The sequence below is a fragment of the Danio rerio genome, chromosome 10 (assembly GCF_049306965.1).
Source record: "Danio rerio strain Tuebingen ecotype United States chromosome 10, GRCz12tu, whole genome shotgun sequence".
Classification (NCBI taxonomy): Eukaryota; Metazoa; Chordata; class Actinopteri; order Cypriniformes; family Danionidae; genus Danio; species Danio rerio.
The window spans coordinates 42,084,195-42,104,211 of record NC_133185.1 but is presented as its reverse complement, the minus strand read 5'-3'; the positions used below and the strand labels follow the sequence as shown (position 1 = coordinate 42,104,211).

General features: G+C 39.4%; 1 protein-coding gene across 20 annotated transcripts in view; it reads left to right on the top strand.

The window, feature by feature from the left end:
* myo18aa (myosin XVIIIAa) overlaps positions 1–20,017 on the top strand; it is a 122,287-nt gene that overhangs the window by 31,685 nt on the left and 70,585 nt on the right. For 5 of the 20 annotated variants that reach the window (XM_073915088.1, XM_073915081.1, XM_073915086.1 and 2 more), the window contains exons 4-9: positions 12,803–12,890; positions 12,992–13,098; positions 15,282–15,458; positions 18,020–18,230; positions 19,249–19,391; positions 19,468–19,568. In XM_073915088.1, coding sequence (XP_073771189.1) covers positions 12,803–12,890; positions 12,992–13,098; positions 15,282–15,458; positions 18,020–18,230; positions 19,249–19,391; positions 19,468–19,568 — 827 coding nt within the window. Of the gene's footprint in view, positions 1–1,407; positions 1,540–2,853; positions 4,595–6,788; positions 8,686–9,248; positions 10,113–10,633; positions 10,712–11,987; positions 12,060–12,336; positions 12,403–12,802; positions 12,891–12,991; positions 13,099–15,281; positions 15,459–18,019; positions 18,231–19,248; positions 19,392–19,467; positions 19,569–20,017 lie in introns of those variants that run through there. The other 15 variants (XM_073915093.1, XM_073915082.1, XM_073915092.1 and 12 more) reach the window with 7 other exon arrangements.

Here is a 20,017-nt window from a genome sequence, read left to right as displayed (position 1 = left end):
GACTCTCTGTGGTCATTAAAAATCGCAGGATGTCCTTCGAAAAAGAGTAGGGGTTTAACTCCGGCATCCTGGCCAAATTTGCCCACTGGCTCTGTCCATCATGGCCTCCTAAACTTCCCCACATCATAATTGGCTTCATCACTCACTCAGCTGGTGTGTGGTGTGCAGTCTGATCGAATATGGCTGCTTTCGTGTCATCCAGATGAATGCTGCACACTGGTGATGGATGAGGAGATCCCCCCAAAAAATGCGTAAAGCACTTTGAGTGTCCAGAAAAGTAAATGTAAGGAAATTTAATTATTATTATTATTATTAAATGTCCATTAACTGGCTGAATGCATGCCGCAATAAACACCGGCCCAGTATTTTAAAGTGTTACAAGGCATATACATTAATTTACCTTGTGGTATTTACCTGTTGCTCAGTGATATTTAGCTCTACAAGTTGATTTAGTCCTACATTTTTTTACTCATTCGTTTGCATTCCATCTCTGTTACCACAAAAACAATCAACACACAACCTCTAGCTGTGTATTTTGTTCAGTGCAGCACTTCATGTTGCTTTTTGTCATCTTATATCACTTCAGAGTTCCTAGTAATGATGTGAATGCACCCAGGATATAGTCCTGGGAGAAGTAATTTAGTGGGGAACTGATCACGGTGGCTATTTTCTATAACTTTGTTCCTATATCTACTCAAAAAACACTTGAAAGTTTCTAGTATTGGTTTATTTGAGAGAAGTACTAAAATATAACAATGGCATTCTTCAACTTTATAGCACAGCACAGCTTGACCAATCATGTATTCTCATTGGAGCTCTGTAAAGTTTGTTTGATGCATTTAACAGCATGACCTGTTACCTGTAATGTTTAGTTTCCAGCTGCTATCGAAAATAGCTTAGCTTCATCACTTCATACCAAGATGTAGTGCTAAAGAGATTTCTAGCATGTATTAAATGTCTCTGTGGGGTGTTTCAGTGGTGAAAAGGTATCCCTAGATATCATGGGACAGTGTCTGGATAGTTACCTAGCAAAGCTTATAATACTTAGTGTTGGAGGTTTGCTCAAATGCTAGTTAACTCAGGCCAAAAGTTATGAGCTCATTGTGAAGTGTGCACAACATCTCCCTCTGGTGGATCTACGAGGAAGAGCAGTGTTTTAATATGCACATGTTGTCGCCCTCTTGTGGTAGGATTTGAACATGTCGTCTTGGTTGAATAAGTTTGTGAATTGAGTTTGCCTGGATTTTCTGAAAGAACAGTTAAGCTGATTGAATCCAGTTTGTTATGTTTATGTTTACATATGTGTCTCTGTATGTGTGGCCAGGGAGTTTCTGGGGTCTACATGGTTATTTATATCTCTGGTGCCCTGCAACAGCTGCTATCCCCTCCCCTCTCGATGCTAAACCCATGCTCGACGTCTCTGTCGTAATGTCCTGTCCCACGTTGAACTCCACTCAAGACGTCTGCTCATGGATCTCTACTTGATCACCTGCTTAACCTAACAGAGGCAATACAGTGCGTCTACTTTCTGTGTGACAGGTATAAGAATCAAGATTTAAAGCTTGTCGGACAGCCTGTGTGTGTGCTTGTTACTTAAAATTGTGGCCTCTTCTCATGTGCTCTATTTATAGTCAATGTTCTGGTGTATCATGAAAGCTCAGTGCTGTTGCCTGAAACTGCACCTTCACTTTCAGACTGGCTAGTTTCTGTGTTACTAGTTTGCATTATTTTTTTTAGTTAGTGAAGAGTTTGATTCACATGGACTCTATTTGGATCTATTTTTGTACTTCTGTCATCATTTACTTAAATAACAACTTGGATTTTCAGGAGGCTTGGAATATTGCATGAATCATCAAAACTAATTTCTCTTGTCATTTTAGAGACAGCTCAAGTTGTCATTCATATACTTAAAAATGAAGAAAGAACAAGGATAAAACATAATACAATAAAAATCATGAGTTTTGAACATCATGAGACTGACAAACACATAAACAATAACAGAATTGTCATTTTTAGGTTGACAAGTTCCAAATTGGCAATGTAAAGACGATAACTGATCGCGTTTTTGTTTGGCTAAGCGAGTGTTATGCTGTAAGTCTATGTTAATGATTCTGCTTAATCTTTTGATGCTTATCCATCTCTCTTCTTTTGTAGCTACACATTTTACCCGTTCACCACAGGGTCCTAGTACCCCCAAAACTTCACCTGAGAAAACTACCCTCACTGTCACTGATCTTGAATTATTCCCCTTCCCGGATCCAGCCCTCCTCTGTTCCCCTTTCCTTTCTTCTCCTGCCCTATCCTGAACTGTTGGTTTCTCCATGGCCTTCTCGTCTCGTTTCTCATTTTGGGAGAAAAAGGGAAGTACAGTTTCATGCTGTTTGCTCATGAACTTATCGTGTGTGCAGGACAGGTGAAATCAAACCAGTTCCTATTACCTTGAAAACTCCTGCTTTGTCTTAAAAGAGTCCTTAAGAACTTAAAGGGATAGTTTACCCAAAAACGAAAAGACCCACTATTTATTCTCCCTCAAGTGGTTTCAAACTTCACCACTAAAGAAGATATTCTGAAGAAAGCTGAAAACTTTCCATCGACTTTCCACAAATACTATGGAAGTCAGTGCTTTCCAGCTTTTTTCAAAAATTCTACACTATTTTAAACACTTTTCTTATGTGTTACATTTACATTTAGTCATTAAGCAGACGCTTTTATCCAAAGCGACTTACAAATGAGGACAAGGAAGCAATTTCTACAACTATAAGAGAAACAATGAATAAGTGCTGTAGGCAAGTTTCAGGTATGTAAAGTGTAAGAAGCAAAACATTAGTAATTTATTTATTTATTTACTTTTATTTTTATTTTTTGCGGCTGGTCTTGTTGCTAAAGTGCTTCTCCTTCTAATTCAACCTACTATGCTGAATATACTCTTTACCTGGCGCTTGGACATGCCTCGAGAGTAAAAACACCAGAAACTGAGGCGGGGGGCGCGAAACCGTCCGCGATCGACACACAAGCTCTTACAGTAACCTAGAAAACAGTGAGTAAACTTTCTAGTAGCAAACACAGACAACTGAAAACAAGTTTAAATGTCCTAGAACCACACACAAACAGCTGAAAACAAGTCTAAATGGATTTCATCGACAGATTTGCTCTTCAGTGTTTGGACTCTTAGTAATGCCTTCAAACCACACTGAACTGAGCTAAACTGAACTGAACTTAAACACTAAAAACTGAACTACCCTGATCCAGTTACTATGACCATTTATGTGAAGCTGCTTTGACACAATCTACATTGTAAAAGCGCTATATAAATCGAAGGGGGGAGGGGAGGGGATCACAAACAGCTGATAACAGCTAGAACCATACACAAACACTGAAAACAAGTCTAAATGTACTTACACGCTGCTGGTCTTGTTGCTAAAGTGCTTCTAAAGTGAAGTTCTTCTAAACAGAAGAACGTCAAACAGGATTGAAAGAGGAAAAGGGTGAGTAAACGATAACAGAATTTTCAGTTTTGAGTGAACTATCCCTTTAATTTTCTAGTTAGCGTTGGTCTGCTGTGTATTTGAGAGCTTAGTTTTTAGTACAGCTTGGAAAATAAGTATTGAGCACATCACTATTTTTCTCAACAACATAAGGTGCCATTGACTTGAAATTTTCTGCGGATGTTAGTACCAACCAAAGAAATCCATACATGCAATGAAAACAAATCTAATTAGTTTACAAGTGAAGTTATGTGTAATAAAAATAATATGACGCAAAGAAAAGTATTGAACACATGAAGAAAGGGAGGTGTAAAAAGGCAGTGAAAGCCCAGACAGCAACTGAAATCTCTCAGTAGTTCTTCAGCAACCCTCTGCCCTTCCTCAGTGAAAATGAATATCAGCTGCTTCAGTCCAACATCTACATTAGCAGGAGGATGGAGATGAAATCAGGATGGACATTTCAGCAAGACAATGATCCAAAACACAGTCAAGGAAACTCTCAAATGCTTTAGAGAAAAAAACAAGCTGTGGAATGGCCTAGCCAATCACTTGACCAATAGAAAATACAAAATAAATTTGACAAGAGACCCACAGAACCATGAAGATTTTTACACTCTGTTGAAGTCTGTGATAAAAATCACACCTGAGCATTCCATGTGACTTCATTCTTCATCTGAGAGGTGTCTTTAAGTTGCCACCACCAAAAAGTCATGAGTATTAAACACATTTCAGTATTTTTTTCTTGTGTCATACAATTGTTATCACTTAAAATGTTTTTTTTTTTGTTTTTTTTACCAAAATCTGGTTCAATCTCATATCAACAGCTCCTTTAGAAATATTATTCCCAGGAAAAAAAAACATGATATGCTCAATACTTATTTTCCCCACTGTAGCTGAAAAAAGGCAGATGTTAAGCTTTATTCTCACAGAGAAATAATATCTGAACTACATCTCTATGAGAATCTATGAGTCAACAAAGTGTAGATTGGGTTAAGAGAGAGAAAATATGGTTATATGCTACATCCAGAACAATATTAACTTTACCACTGTGTTCATCTTCCTCACTTCAGGTGAAAGATGAAAACGTACCGGGTGCTAAAGGCTCGAGTGTAAGTGTTTAAGCGGCATCTTCATTACTGCATGACTCTGAGTTCAGAAGGTTGCCTGTTCAGAAATCAGATGAGCTCACATCTCTTAGCACTCAGCATTTGTTATTGTGGCTGGGGTTCACTTGAAAACACATCCTTGTGTGTTTACTTCACATATATCATCGGGAGTTGCTAAAGATGGGGTTTGTTTTGAAAAGCCTTTATCTTTTACGAAAGCTGTTGGCTTCCGGCCTTGCATTTGCTCTGTAATTGCTGTACTTTGTCTGTAATTTCTGTCACCACTGGCTTGCTTAGTTTTGGGACTTGTGAAGCTGCAAATCGATGGATTTGCTCTTCAGTGTTTAGACTTTTAGGAGTGAAAATTAAACCACACTGAACTGAACTAAACTAACTAACAATTGAATTGTTTGAAATAGGGCTGGGCGATATGACAAACATCTCATCAGTCATATCCTGATATCACGATACAGTACCATTTACAGTATGTAAATTCAGTTCATTAATAGTTTATTTCACAAATTCCGGGATTAATTTTCATCCCAAAATAATAAACACCCCAACCCCAGTCTATAAGTATACAATACAGCCATAATCAAAACTACTTTTTAGTTATAATATGTTGCTTTGGGGAAAATAATTCCCCATTAAGAGACAGAAGAAAGGGCCCTAAATCTTGTGAAATTGTCCAATGTTGCCTTTTAAAAGACATCTGGTTCATTCCAAGTGCAAAGTAGATATCAATTCATAAAGCTATAGTTTAGCAGTTGGATGATTAACATTTTTCCAGTGCAATAATAGTAGCTTTTTTGCTGTTATCAAACAATATGTATGAAATCTCTGTTATGCACAGCTTAGTGAATTTGTCAGAATGCTCTAATATAATAAGCGCTGCATCAGAATCTACGTGTAGATCAAGAATATCTAAAAGCAGTTTAAGGTAAAAAAGAGTCTGAAATTGTTCTATTTATTAAAACGCATGCTAATGGACTACTGAACAAAATTCTTATCCAAGTTATAAACTCATCTCCCAAATCAAGGAAAGCAAACAAGTAACCTCACTCCACTCAAATAACTTGCCTAGTTTACTCTAACCTGCCTAGTTACCCTAATTAACCTAGTTAAGCCTTTAAATGTCACTTTAAGCTGTACAGAAGTGTCTTGAAAAATATCTAGTCGAATATTATTTACCGTCATCATGGCAAAGATAAAATAAATCAGTTATTAGAGATGAGCTATTAAAACTATTATGTTTAGAAATGTGTTGAAAAAAATCTATTTGTTAAACAAAAATTGTGGAAAAAAATAAACAGGGGGGGGGGGTAATTCAGGGGGATAATAATTCTGACTTCAACTGTACATTAACAAATTTATGAATTAATATACCGAGTCTATTAGCAAGTGTTTTAGATAATATTTTTTATCAACAATGAGAAGGGAGATGGATCTTAGGAAGGGTCTGTACGCCTCGGCTTCTTTAGGATTTTTACCTTTTTTAAGAATTGCTGTAATAATAGCCTCAGAAAAAGTTGGTGGTAGTCCAGTTATTTACAGTTGCTGAAAAAAGCCTTAAACAAACAAGTATGTGGCTGAATTTTTTTATATAGTTCAGCTGGCAGCCCATTAGGACCGGGAGTTTTACCGATTTTTAAAGTATTTATTGTGATCTTTAATTCCTCTAAAGCAGGGGTGTCTAAACTCGGTCCTGGAGGGCCAGTGTCCTGCATAGTTTTGCTCAAACTTCTTTCAACACACCTTCCTGAAAGTTTCTAGTATACCTAGAAAGAGCTTGATTACCTGGGTCAGGTGTGTTTAATTGGGCTTGGAACTAAAATATGCAGGACACCGGCCCTCAAGGACTGTGTTTGGACACCCCTGCTCTAAAGCAAAGTCTTTATTAAGAGATGCCCGGTTCTCTGAAGATAACTCGGGGAGATTACATTTATGTAGAAATGATTCCATTGTTTGTGAGTCCAACTCCGTGTCTGAGGTGTATAGCTTTGAGTAAAATTCCTTAAAACATTTGTTTATCTCTTTATTTGCGATACAGTGAGTCCCACGTATAAATTAATCTTTCACTATATATTATGCGCAACTGTCTAACTAGTCATTTATGGGGTTTCTATCCAAATTGAAAATATTTCTGTTTCACATGATGAAAAGTTCTATTCATTTTTTTTTTTTACATTTTAAAGTATTTTCTGGATCACATTTGATCACATTTAACTTTATTTAGAACATCAGGGCAATGTTTGATAAAAAAAAACAAAAAAACAAAGGATGTCAGGTCTAAGCATGGGAGAAAAACTGTTTTTAGGGTATACGGCGGTTTGGGAAAAGTCAAGGTTTTAAAACTGCCAAAATTTTCTGTAATACTGTTCCTAAGGTATGTGTAAGTTTTTAATTTACATTTATTTAATTTTTTTTAGGACAACAGTATCTCCAGCAGAAAATATCCAAAGATGCCATTTTAAATTGTAAAGAAATCTGTGTTTTTGAAACTAACATAGACAGCAGTCAAGTCAAGAGCTGCGTCCCAAATGGCACACTATACACTATGCACTCATGCACTATGTACTTATGCACTTACACACTCAACAGCATAGTATATGTATGTACTGTCGTCCCAAATGGCACACTATTGTTTTTTTTATTAAGCGGAAATTCAAACCGTTTCCCTAATGACGTTTGACGGTTGCCAAATCAGTGAAATAAACGACCGAATTATCAAATAATACCTGCCGTGAGTATTGCCACATTCACCATCGGGAGGCGCTATAATCACTCTCGTAGAAGAATTTTGCTTTCACCATCCAAAAAAAAAAAAGTTATCCAACATGTGCGGCCGATAGCTCCGCCCCTTCCGCTACGTAAGCTAACCTGCGGTCGTTGAGTGCGTGAAGGGCCCTTCATTACACACTTCATTTTACCGTCTGAATGAGTGCATCATCTGGGAAATTAAAGTGCACTTATGATTTTTAGAGTTTTCAGTGTGAACACACTACTTACACTATTTATACTACAAAATGGCATAAGTAGTAAGTATGCGGCCTAAATAGTGCATAAGTATGCGATTTGGGATGCCGCTATGGATCCATTTAAATTATTTAGCCTGACATGTTTACTGCTCAAAAAAATCATAAATCTTTCAAAAAATAAAATATATTGTGTTCAAGGGAAATAAGTGGTTGTTTTTTTTACCTAGACTTTTAAAAACAACATATTTTAGAGCAGTGAGCACAATACCATGATACCATGGAACCGTGATATTTTTATCCAAGGTTATCATACCGTCAGAATCTGAATCCGGCCCATGCCTAGTCAGGTCCAACATAAAAAAAAAAAAAAAAAGCTAAATAAAATGCTAAATGTAAACATTATACTTTTTAAGTTTGTAACTTTCTCACAATGCTGCCTGAATCACAGTAATGGTGTGTAGTACTCTTTTATAAATTATGAAAGTAAGTAAACAATGTATTTTGTGACACCACAATATAAATATACATAATATAAAATTAACGGCTTTTTATTTTGTCCACACAATATATATATTGTCATGTTGCACAGCCCTAGTGTGTATGTAGTTCATCTATTTCTTCTTTCTATTTCTTCACCTATTTAATCCAGAGGAATTTGTGGAGTAGTATTGATTGAAAGGTGGCATTTTAATAGGTATTGGCAAAACAAAGTGGCTTCCAGAACTTGTGCTGAATGCTCAAATGTTCAGTTGTTAACGTACTGTAGTGTTCATGTTTATGTCAGAGTGATGGTATAGTATGTTGGTGTTTGTTTGGCACTGTCCTGCTGCTCTACTCTAGTGGGTGGAGCCTGCTGACATTACACCCTGCCTCTTTTCGTCCTCCAATCACTGCTGTAGTGTAGAGGAAGAAAGAGAGGGAAGGAGCAGGAGAAGGATGCTGAGCTAAGAATGTGCCTGAAGCAAATGTGTGAGAGGGTTGCAAGTCATCATGGAGGTATCGGACTGGGGGCCTGTCCGGCACTCTCAGAGTGCTGCTGTTGCTTTCAGCATCCCGCAGAACAGCGTGCACAGCTGGAAGAGCACCAGTATCATCACCTTCAGGATAGACATGAAGGTCTGTCTGCATATAAGAGCTCATTCTTAGTACCTTAAGAATAAATGTGCACTATAAACTGTCATTTTAAAGTGTGAAATGATTATGAGGTCTTTGGAATACTTAAGGTTCTGAATTGTGCATGGTGTGAGAGAGTACAAAAAGTCCATGCGGTTGATCCAGTAGAGTTGTGTTTCAGGGCTGTGAGCCAGCGCTGCGCTGCAGTGACCTTAATTACTGGGTTTGTCAGTTAACCTGTCTAACTGTGCTGAGAAAAGAACTGCAAAGTGCCTGGCCATGTGGAAGAAAGCAAATCAAAGTGTTTTTCAGATGAACTCAGTAGTGCTGCTGTGCTGGAGAGAGTGAAGAGCTTCTGATCTTTAGAACAGAAACCCGTCTGACACCTTTTGGGAAATTCAGGAAACTTTGGAAGGTTGTTGCTTGTGGAATTTTACCAAAGCTTTTGTAAACCTTGTATTATTGTAGGTTAGGAGTGATGTGAACTCTTATATTTTTGTTCCAGCAGCTAGCGCATGTTTACTTTGTTTTGACCTGTACATGTGTGTTTTGGGTTGTATGAACAGTCAGAGAGCGAGAACAACACGAGTCAACCCCAGACAACACCATCGGTAAGTGGTCCAACTGAGCGACAGCGAGGGGAACCATCAACACCGCTGAATCCAGAGCGGCCAATGAATATAGATCAGAGGAGCAGTGGGTCCATTAATGGAAGACAAGGCAGCATGGAATCAGATACGCTGGCAAGAAGAGGACTCAATCTGGCGAATAAAACAGGGTCAGAGGAAAAACAGTCAACAGCTACTTCAGTTCCCAAAACTAGCCGGCCCCTGCAAGCCAGCAGCTCGGTGGATGGAGATGCCCTTGCTTTCGGGTTGACCAGCCTAATGGGGCGTGCAAGAAGTAAGGAACATCGCTCCCGCTCGAGAGCTACCGAACGCAAAGAAACTCAGGAGGAAAGCCAAGAAAGGACTGGGGAAAGTGAGACACCCACAGAGGAACCCCAGCTGTCTGTCCCAGCAACCAGTCCACCTCCTAAAGCAGACCCTCTTGCACCTCCTGTAGGCTTTTTACCTCCTAAGCAGAATCCTCTAACCCCTCCAGCTGGATTCATTCCAGCTGCCAAACCCAATCCATTGGCTCCACCTGCTGGTTTCATCCCAAAACCAAACTCTTCCACTCAACCTACACCCAATCCTGATCATCCTACACCACCCTCAGGATTTAATCCTGCTTCTAAAGCAAACCTTTCCACTCAATCTGTGCCCAAACCTGATCCTTTAGCACCTCCAGCAGGATTTCTTCCCCCTCCGAAGCGAGACCCGTTTCCATCAGTGCCAGGATTTATACCCAAGCCTAAAGTTGATCCACTAGCACCTCCCACAGGGTTTATTCCTGCGTCCCGGATGGCCGCTGTACGAAAGCCGGAGGTACAGACTGCATGTCTTTCTGAATGCTTTTGTAACGCATGAAATTGCTCAGCAGCCCAGTCTTACTGCAGAACTAATCTCTCACTGTTTGCATAAAGGCTTCTGACTTCTCTACTACTTTAACTCTTTGGAGTGGATTGAAGTGCTATCTATCAAACCAGAGGATTGCTACGATAATTCAGCATGACAACTGATGAGAAAGTGACATTTTTGAAGGCACAACATCTCTGGTTTTAACAGCAAAGTTGTTGGGTTAAGGCGTAGGTTATATATCAGACTAACATTGCATTTGCACTGATCATGTCAATTGCGGACAACTTGTATCTGTTGGTTTCCATCTCACAAGTTTGGGGAAAAGCTGCTACACTAACTTTAAATTGCCATGGCATCTGTACATTGCTGTTCTCTGGTGATTTGAAGTGTGTTTTTATCTTCAATTTTGGACAAAAGCATCTGCTAAATGAATAAATGTAAATGTCTTCTCACATATAAGCCTAGTGACTAGTGGTATGTGTGTGAAGGTAAAGGGAGTGTCAAAACCTTCTGCAGCTCCTGCTGGTAAACTTCCGTCACAGATTTCCACCATCACCAACCAACAGGTGTGTGTCCTGCAACCCCCAAGGTATTTGAGTAAAGTCCTGCTTACACTGTGCCACTGCAGCCATGGTTTGGTTGTCTGAGACTAATCCTAGAGTAAAATCTGTGGTCTTTCATTGTTGGTTTGACATGTTCACCGGTAGCATCTTAAAGGCCGTTGCAATCAAATTTCCCTGTGAGGAAGTTCTGGCAGTGGGCCGGTGTTCTGCAGAATTTAGGTCCAGCTTGCCTCAACACACCTGCAAGGATGTTTCTAGAAAGCTTAGTAAGAGCTTGATTACCTATCCCAGGTGAGTCTAATTGAGGTTGGAACTAAACTCTGCAGGACACTGGCCCTCCAGGACTGAGTTTAAACACTCCTGAGCTACGACAAGCGTCAAACCAAGAACCAATAGGAGCTCTGAATCTGGTGACGCAATCAGCGCGACAACTCAAAACTTTACTACTGCTACATTTTGATTATGTTTGCCATAAGTTTTCATTTCGGACCGCAGAAAAGTGAATGTTTCACGGATAGTATCAGAATGTTTTTTTTTGCATGTCCGTGTTTGGCGTGTCTTGATTGTCATTCAGACATTATGACAACTGAGATCTTACAGTGTGAGATGGGAGTCCTGTTCGCGCAGTCTGACAAGCTACAATCATTTAAGATTATCAAAGATTGCACAGGGGCGTCACAGTGCCAGTGGGTAGCACGCTCACCTCACAGCAGGAAGGTCACTGGTTCGAGCCTCGGCTGGGTCAGTTGGCATTTCTGTGTGGAGTTTGCATGTTCTCCCCGTGTTTGTGTGGGTTTCTTCCGTTTCCCCCACAAATCCAAAGAAATGCGGTAAAGGTGAATTGGGTAAGCTGAAATTGACCGTAGTGTAAGTGTGTGAATGAGTGTGCATGGATGTTTCCCAGTGATGGGTTGCAGCTTGAAGGGCATCCGCTGTGTAAAACATATGTTGGATAACTTGGTGGTTCATTCCGCTGTGGCAACCCCAGATTAATAAAGGGACCAAGTCTAAAAGAAAATTAATAAATGAATGAATGAATGAATGAATGAATAAAAAATGCACAGTGTGAGTTGAGATAAAGACAGAGTGTTCAGCAATAAGACTTTGTTTTGCCTGAAGTTAGAATGTATTCAGACTCATTGATGTCAACTGTATCTCTCACTGATTATAGTATTGTGTCCTGGTTTTACATTATACTTGTAGGCCAGTAGATTTTAATACTGCTGATCCATGTCAGGTCTGCTCAAGAATCACTGATCCTATTTGATTCCCTCCATAGGGGTCTCAAGTGATGCCCACCCCAGAGAATCACAAACATCTGGAGCAGAACTTCTCTGCAGAAAGACCTCCTGTAACCTCTGCTTTCTATCTTTCTATCTTTCTATCTTTCTTTCTTTCTTTCTTTCTTTCTTTCTTTCTTTCTTTCTTTCTTTCTTTCTTTCTTTCTTTCTTTCTTTCTTTCTTTCTTTCTTTCTTTCTTTCTTTCCTTTTCAGTCTACATTAACTTTTTACTAATGTTCAAGTAGAATTTTGATTAAACCAGGTCTTCTTACCAGTTGTTTTTTTTTTACCTGTGAGAGTTTGTATATTCGTCACTTTTTCTGACTTGGTTTTCCGGCTCAATGTAGGCCAAGGCAGCCGAAGACCCTGTGGCTATCCTGCAGGCTGCACATGAAGCTGCCTGTCTGTCTAAGGTTTGGCCACTGCATCGCCTGTGTGTAATTCTGCTAATGTGTACAGCTTACTAGATTATGCTAGAGGAATCTCATCAACTTATCAATTTGAACGGAAGCATGTTTCCCAGCAAATTCTACTTTGGTGTGCACAAGTGGCATTTCATTTTTCCAGTTTTCTTTTTCCTTCTTTAGTGCAGATAATTTGAACTACTATTTCAGTAGCTTTTGTTTAGATTTCAACCTGACGGTGTGCATTGCTCTGCAGTATAATTTTCAGGTTGAATGTGTGGTTTCTTTGTATTACACATAGCTCCAGTTGTTTTGATGTGGGCATATGCTTCACATTTGACATATATTGTATCTATATCTTAGATCTTTGCATGCATTTCTTAAATCTGTACTCAACTACCTGTTGCAGGTGAAGACCGAGGAGCAGCTGGCTGCAGAGAAGGCCTGGTACAACACTGAGAAAGTCTGGCTCGTCCATAAAGATGGCTTCTCATTGGGTCAGTGAAGACTTGAAGCTCATTAAACAACCTATTATGGTCGAATTCCCATGAGCTATGATTCTATTTCAAGCAAATAAATATGTATTTTGTCTATATAGCTACACAGCTAAAGACGGACACAGGATCTCTTCCAGAGGGGAAAGTGAAAATCAGACTGGAGCATGATGGGACATTACTGGAAGTGGATGAGGATGATGTGGAAAAGGTGATTGCCTAATGTAAAGCCATGGACAAATGTTTAATTGTGCTCAGTAAGATTTGTGTTGGGTGTAATTAGTTATAAAGCAATTAGTTACTGTAATGAAATTATTTTCTGCTTAAAAAGTAAAGAGATTACTTTTCATTTTTTAGGTAATTTAATTAGTTACTTATAATATACCTGCCTCTAAATTCTATACATACATACATTCAGCGGTTCTATTTAAGTCAGTTAGGAGAAGCAGGGTATCTATATGTAATTTAGATACTTTCCATACTAACCTTCAACTAACGAAGCTTCGATTTGTCAGACAATTGTACATGCTTAGAAAACAATTTAAGTTAGCGTATTGTATATATGAAATATGGTGTTATTAATTTGAAACAGTTTGTGTTTTCATACATACACTCACTGGCCACTTTATTAGGTACACCTGTCCAACTGCTTGTTAAATTTCTAGTCAGTCAATCACATGGCAGCAACTCAATGCATTTAGGGATGTAGACATGGTCAAGATGATCTGCTGCAGATCAGACCGAGCATCAGAATGGGGAAGAAAGGTGATTTAAGTTACTTGGCATAGTTGGTGCCAGACCGGCTGGTCTGAGTATTTCAGAAACTGCTGATCTATTGGGATTTTCATGCACAACCATCTCTACTGTTTGAGGCACCAGAGAATGGTCCGAAAAAGAAAATATCCAGTGAGCGGCAGTTCTGTGGGCGCAAATGCCTTGTTGATGCCAGAGGTCAGAGGAGAATGGACTGGTTCCAGCTGAAAGAAAGGTGACAGTAACTCAAATAACCACTCGTTACAACTGAGTGTGTGCAGAAGAGCATCCCTGAATGCACAACATGTCCAACCTTGAGGCGGATGGGCTACAGCAGCAGAAGACCACACCAGGTGCCACTCCTGTTAATTAAGAACAGGAAACTGAGGCTACAATTCACACAGGCTCACCAAAACTGTACCAATTGAGCATCGTGTCAATGCCACAGCCTACCTGAGAATTATTACTGACCATGTCCATCCCTTTATGACCACAGTGTACCCATCTTCTGATGGCTACTTCCAGCAGGATAATGTGCCATGTCATCAAAGCGCGAATCATCTCAGACTGGTTTCTTGAACATGACATTGAGTTCACTGTACTCAGTCACCAGATCTCAATCCAATTGAGCACCTTTGTGATGTGGAACGGGAGATTCACGTTTTATATGTCAGCAGCTGAGAAATATTTCCAGTACCTTGTTGAATCTATCCACAAAGGATTAAGGCAGTTCTGAAGGCAAAAGGGGGTCCAACCCAGTACTAGTAAGGTGTATCTAATAAAGTTGCAGGTGAGTGTATATTGTTTACTCTTTTTTTTAACCAAACCAAATGCTCCTGTTTGACTCAAATTTAAATAATTAAGAGTTACCATTGTCTATGCGTTGACATTCATGTGGATTTTTAGTATTGAGTGAAGTAATGATATTGCTCATTAAGTAATTAAGTTACTTTTCAGACAAAGTAATTTAAGTGAAGTTACACAAACTGATTTCGAGAGCAGCACGAGATATGATTGACTGCAGCTGGCCACTCATCTACATTCACTAGTTAGCCAATCAGATAGATTCAAACTCACTATAAGTAGCCTAGCTAGAACTACTCCCTTAACTTCGTTTTCCGAAGAAAACCCCCCTCCACTCCTTCTCCTCCTTTCCTCCTTTATCAGGGGAGCTCTCGAGAACCCCTTGATCTCGTACTCCCCTCACATGCTCTATGGACTAGGCGGGAGCCCTGGGCTCAACTATCTCCGAGCTCAGGGTTCTCTCCCAGGACAGCATGCCAAACCTGCTAACTTGCTAACAAGTTGTCAAACAGTATCTAAGTGTGAACTCTTGAAATACAGTTTTATTTATGTACTGTAATTACACTGTAAAAAATTTTTTATGGAAAAAGGTCAGACAACAAATATTTGTATGTTGTTTTAACTCATTTTAATAAGTTATACAGGTTTCAATTAAAGTTAAGTTTTACGTTTGACTGATGTAAGCTGAAATGACTAGAAGTTTTTTGATTCAACTAAAAAATTAAAGGCAGCAAGACTTTTTTTTTTTACAGTCTAGCAATTAATGACATTTAGAAGTAACTTCTGACTAACCTCACTGTGATTTTAAATCTTCTGTTCTGTCATTCTGTCTTTAAGGCGAATCCTCTGTCATATGATCGCGTGGAGGATCTCTCGTCTCTCCTGTACCTCAATGAATCTAGTATCCTTCACTCTCTACGTCAGCGTTATGGTGGAAACCTCATTCACACATACGCTGGGCCAAACCTGCTGCTAATCAATCCTCTCTGCAGCCCTGCCATGTACTCAGAGAAGGTATGAACTTCACACAGAGTCTCTAAAGCCCTATTTACACTATGAGTGACATCTTAAGCGACAAGTGACCATTCATTTCAATGGCGAGCTAGAAACCATTAGTGGGCATGTCATGCGATGCGGCAAAGTAGTCTTCTAACTTTATACAAATGAAGACCGACTTTCTTAAGCGATAGCATTAGTAGAGCTCACGGACGCTATCTTAGTTCCTACGCCAGCGGGTTGTGTTCTCTGTGCTGTAAACATACATAGATCAGTGTTTGACGCTGATAAATAGCCGCAATGACAGAACACACGCTTTTTCTAGTTTTTCTTTGTTTTTTAATAATAATAATAATAATTCCTTACAATTATATAGAGCTTTTCTGAGAACTCAAAGCGCTTTACACAATGGGGGAATCTCCTTATCTAAGCATCCACATGGATGATGCAATGGCAGCCATTTTGCGCCAGACCACATACCACACACCAGCTGATTGGTGGAGAGGAGACAGAGTGATGAAGCCAATTATGATGTGGGGATGGTTAGGAGGCCATGATGGAAAGAGGCCATTGGGCAGATTTGGCCAGGATGCCAAAGTTAAAACCCTACTCTTTTTTCATCCTGGGATTTTTAATGACCACAGAGAGTTGGACCTCGGTTTAACGTCTCATCCAAAAGACAGTATCACTGAGCAGTATAGAGTCCTCGTCACTATACTGGGGCATTAGGACCCACACAGACCACAGGTTGACCGCCCACTGCTGGCCGAATTTTATCGCCGTGACTGTGAACAACCAGGATTCACACCAGGAGCAGAGCAACGCGTAAGGCGCGCAGAAATGGTTTCCTTCGTGCATGCGTCAGTTTGATTTCACCAGCGTTGTTTCGGTTGCACATAGAGAGCAATACGCTTGCACATGCAAAATACGCTAAATGTGAATGGCCCCTAACGTCTTTATTCTGGGATTAATGCTCCAAATCAATATACTTTCATGAAGTTAACTGTATCTTAAAGCTTTTACTGGTGCTTGTTTTTTTTTCTCCTTGTCACCGTCTCCTCGTGCCACCCCCAGCAAGATGCTGCCCTGGGCGGCTATTGCCCATGCCTAAATCCGCCACTGCTGTAGGGAAGTGAATGATTCATGAAATAAAAAAAAATAAAGATTAAAGGGAAATATACAGTGTTTTATGTTTTTCTGGGTAGTCTAACTGTAGAAATTGAAAAATCTCATTGAAATTAACACACTCTCACTGTTAACACTCTCACTGTTAAACACTATTGTACACTCTCAGAAATAAAGGTACTCAAACTGCCACTGGGGTGGTACCTTTTCGAAAGGTACAAATTTGTACCTGAAAGGTCTATAATAATACCTTAAGGGAACATATTAGTTCCTAAAAAGTACAAAAGTGTTCCTCTTTAAATTTTTTCGGTACTAATATATAATTTTGTACCCTTTAGGTACAAAAGTGTACCTTTTGAAAAGGTACCACCCCAGGGACAGTTCGCGTACAGTACCTTTATTTCTGAGAGTGTATAAATAATCCAATACAATTCATTTTAATTAAAGTTACTGGATCAAAACACTGATTTACTTGTTTATGAAACAAGTTATTCAATTTAGTTGCAACGATTAATATTCTTTCTAGAACCTCCAGTAAATAATGCTATTTTTGTTACGTTTCTATTCACAATCAAGGGAGAATCATGATCTGTTTTAAGTCATTAAGTTATTAAAGTTTCAAATGGCACAATTGCTTGTGCCTGAATACTTCTAACTCAATTGTGCTTGAATGCGTACATAGTCACGAGTCTTAAAAACACCTGCACATGATAAACTTTCACTCTATTACAGTTAAACTCTGCAATGACTGCACAACGCTTCTGTGTTCTAAACTGTGGCTCTGGATCAACTGTAATCCCAATATATAAACTCAACATTGCACATTCAGTGATGTGACTATTGCAGATACGCACATTGTGATATCAATTCTGAAACGATATATTGAGCAGCCCTAATTTATGTACTGATTCTATTTATATTTGCTGTTTTACCTCCACAATGTTTATTTTCTGCAACAAGAAAAGCAGCAACTGTCAGTAAATATCATCATAAAATATTACCCCTGGCAACATACCTAACAGACGACTGAAACTAGGAGTGATCAGAAATCACGGTCTATATCCTTAAATAAAACATTATTTGAGGGAGCAGCCATTTGAAGTGGTGTCTAAAACCATTGTGGATGTTTTGAAGTGCACTTGAATAATCCCACAATGCAACTCAATAATGAGTGTACAACTCATGTACACTTAACAGCTAGAAAACACTCATAATGCACTAAGTTAGCGCCGAAATGAATGCATGAATGCATCTGACCACAAGATGGCATCCTCAGCGAAATCCTATAGCTGTCTGTTTATAAAAACTATTATTATTTCCTTTCAGTTATGTTTGTATACATGACAGAAATCAAGGTGGGAGCGCTCACTAAAGATTTCAATTTCTAACCAAGTTTGGAATGTGAATGAGGCTTAATTCACCTCAAAATTATTGACATAGTTTGTTGGTTTCAGGTGATGCAGATGTTTAAGGGCTGCCGGAGAGAGGAAACAGCTCCCCACATCTTCGCTGTCGCTCAGTCAGCGTATCATCAGCTGCTGACCACACGTCAGGACCAGACCATCGTTCTGCTGGGCAGGAGCGGCAGCGGAAAGACCACCAACACCCAGCACCTGCTGCAGTACCTGGTCACCATCGCAGCCAGCAGTGGGAAGGTGTACTCAGGTGAGAAAGGGGTGGGGTTTACACCTGGTATTTTAACTTAAATAACATTAACTAACATTAACAAAGATTAATAAATACCATAATAAATGCATTACAAATCGTTTGTTCATGTTAGCCTGTCCGTCTGTTTAAGGTTAAGTATTATTCACATAAAATACATTCATTGTTAATGAAATTAATAATTAATATTAATTAATATTACTATTTTAATAAGCTATTTTTGCTTTACAAATTAGCAATTTATAATTTTTTTTTTTACGTTTTAGACAGTTTTTCATACAGAATTTGCATTTTTTTTTAAAGGTTAGTTTGTTCATATTGCATTTATATTCTATTTAATTTATTTCACGTTTATATAGATTACAAACACATTCTTATTCAAGAGTTCACACTTAGCTCATGATTGATACATAGCTTGTTTGGCATGCTGTCCCAGGAGAGAGCTCGAGCCCAGGGCTCCCCCCTTTTGCAGGGCGAGGGGAGATTGAGCTCAGGTCGATCTCAAACTCCCCCGCTGCTGAGGCTAAGGCGAACTTCCTGAGAGTAAGACATTATAAAAAAGGTTTAGGCTTATTTTATCTATAATATAGAGCACATTTGGATGGTGGAAGGAAACCGGGGAACCCGGGGGAAACCCACGCGGACACGGGGAGAACATGCAAACTCCGCACAGAAATACCAGATGGCTCAGCGAGGACCCAACGCTATGGGTATTCTTGCTGTGAGGCAACAGTGCTAGTCACTGGGCCACCGTGCCGCCCATTCTGGATAAAGGAGGAAGAAGGGGAGGAGGGGGGTTTCTTCCAGACGAAAATAGTTGTAGAAAGTAAGTGAGGATAAATATAGAGACTTGGGATCCTTTGATTGGAGGATAATGATTAGCTAATGTGGACCAGCTGGGTCAATCATGAGCACATGCGCATCTCGAAATTAGTTTAAAATTAAAATTCACATAGTTTGAAATATTTTTCCACTAACTTAGATGTTTTTCAAAGAGCATTGTGTCTCCTCTCCACAGCTGAGAAATGGCAGGCGGTGTACACAGTTCTGGAGGCTTTTGGGAACTGCAGTACGGCTATGAATGGGAACGCCAGTCGCTTCTCGCATATCGTCTCTCTAGACTTTGACCAAGCAGGACAGGTGGCATCTGCATCTGTTCAGGTAGGGTACAGCATGGCTGCAATCAAATTGCAGGAAAAAAAAGTTGGAATATTTATCTCTGTTGTCTCATCTACAGACCATGCTTCTGGAGAAATTCAGAGTGACCAGACGACCAGAAGGAGAATCAAGCTTCAATGTGTTTTACTATCTGATGGCCGGAGCAGATGCAGCTCTAAAGTGAGCACAAGGCTTTTATTAACATACAAAAGCATGCAGGCAAATTGCAAGCAGACTTCTTGCATGAATCTACCCAGCCACCTTCCTGGCATACTCATACTAAAAAACAGAGCTGCACAAGAACTTGCTAGAAGATCTCTATTCAAAGAGATCTCAACTCACTGAATCAATCGTTCAGGAGAATAATTAAAAAATGCTGATTCGTCCAGTAATGATACAAGTGAAATCTTTATGAGTCATTGAATTATTGTGTCAAAAACACAGATTCATTCACTTATGAAACAAGTCCTACTAGCCACTGAGTCATTTGTCCAAGAGAATAGTTAAAAAAATGCTGATTCATCCAGTAATGAAACAAGTTCAAGTGATTGAATCGTACATTGATTCATCCAGGCATAAAATAAGTCCTAGTAACTGGATCCCCTGTTTAAGAGAAAAGTTCAGAAATG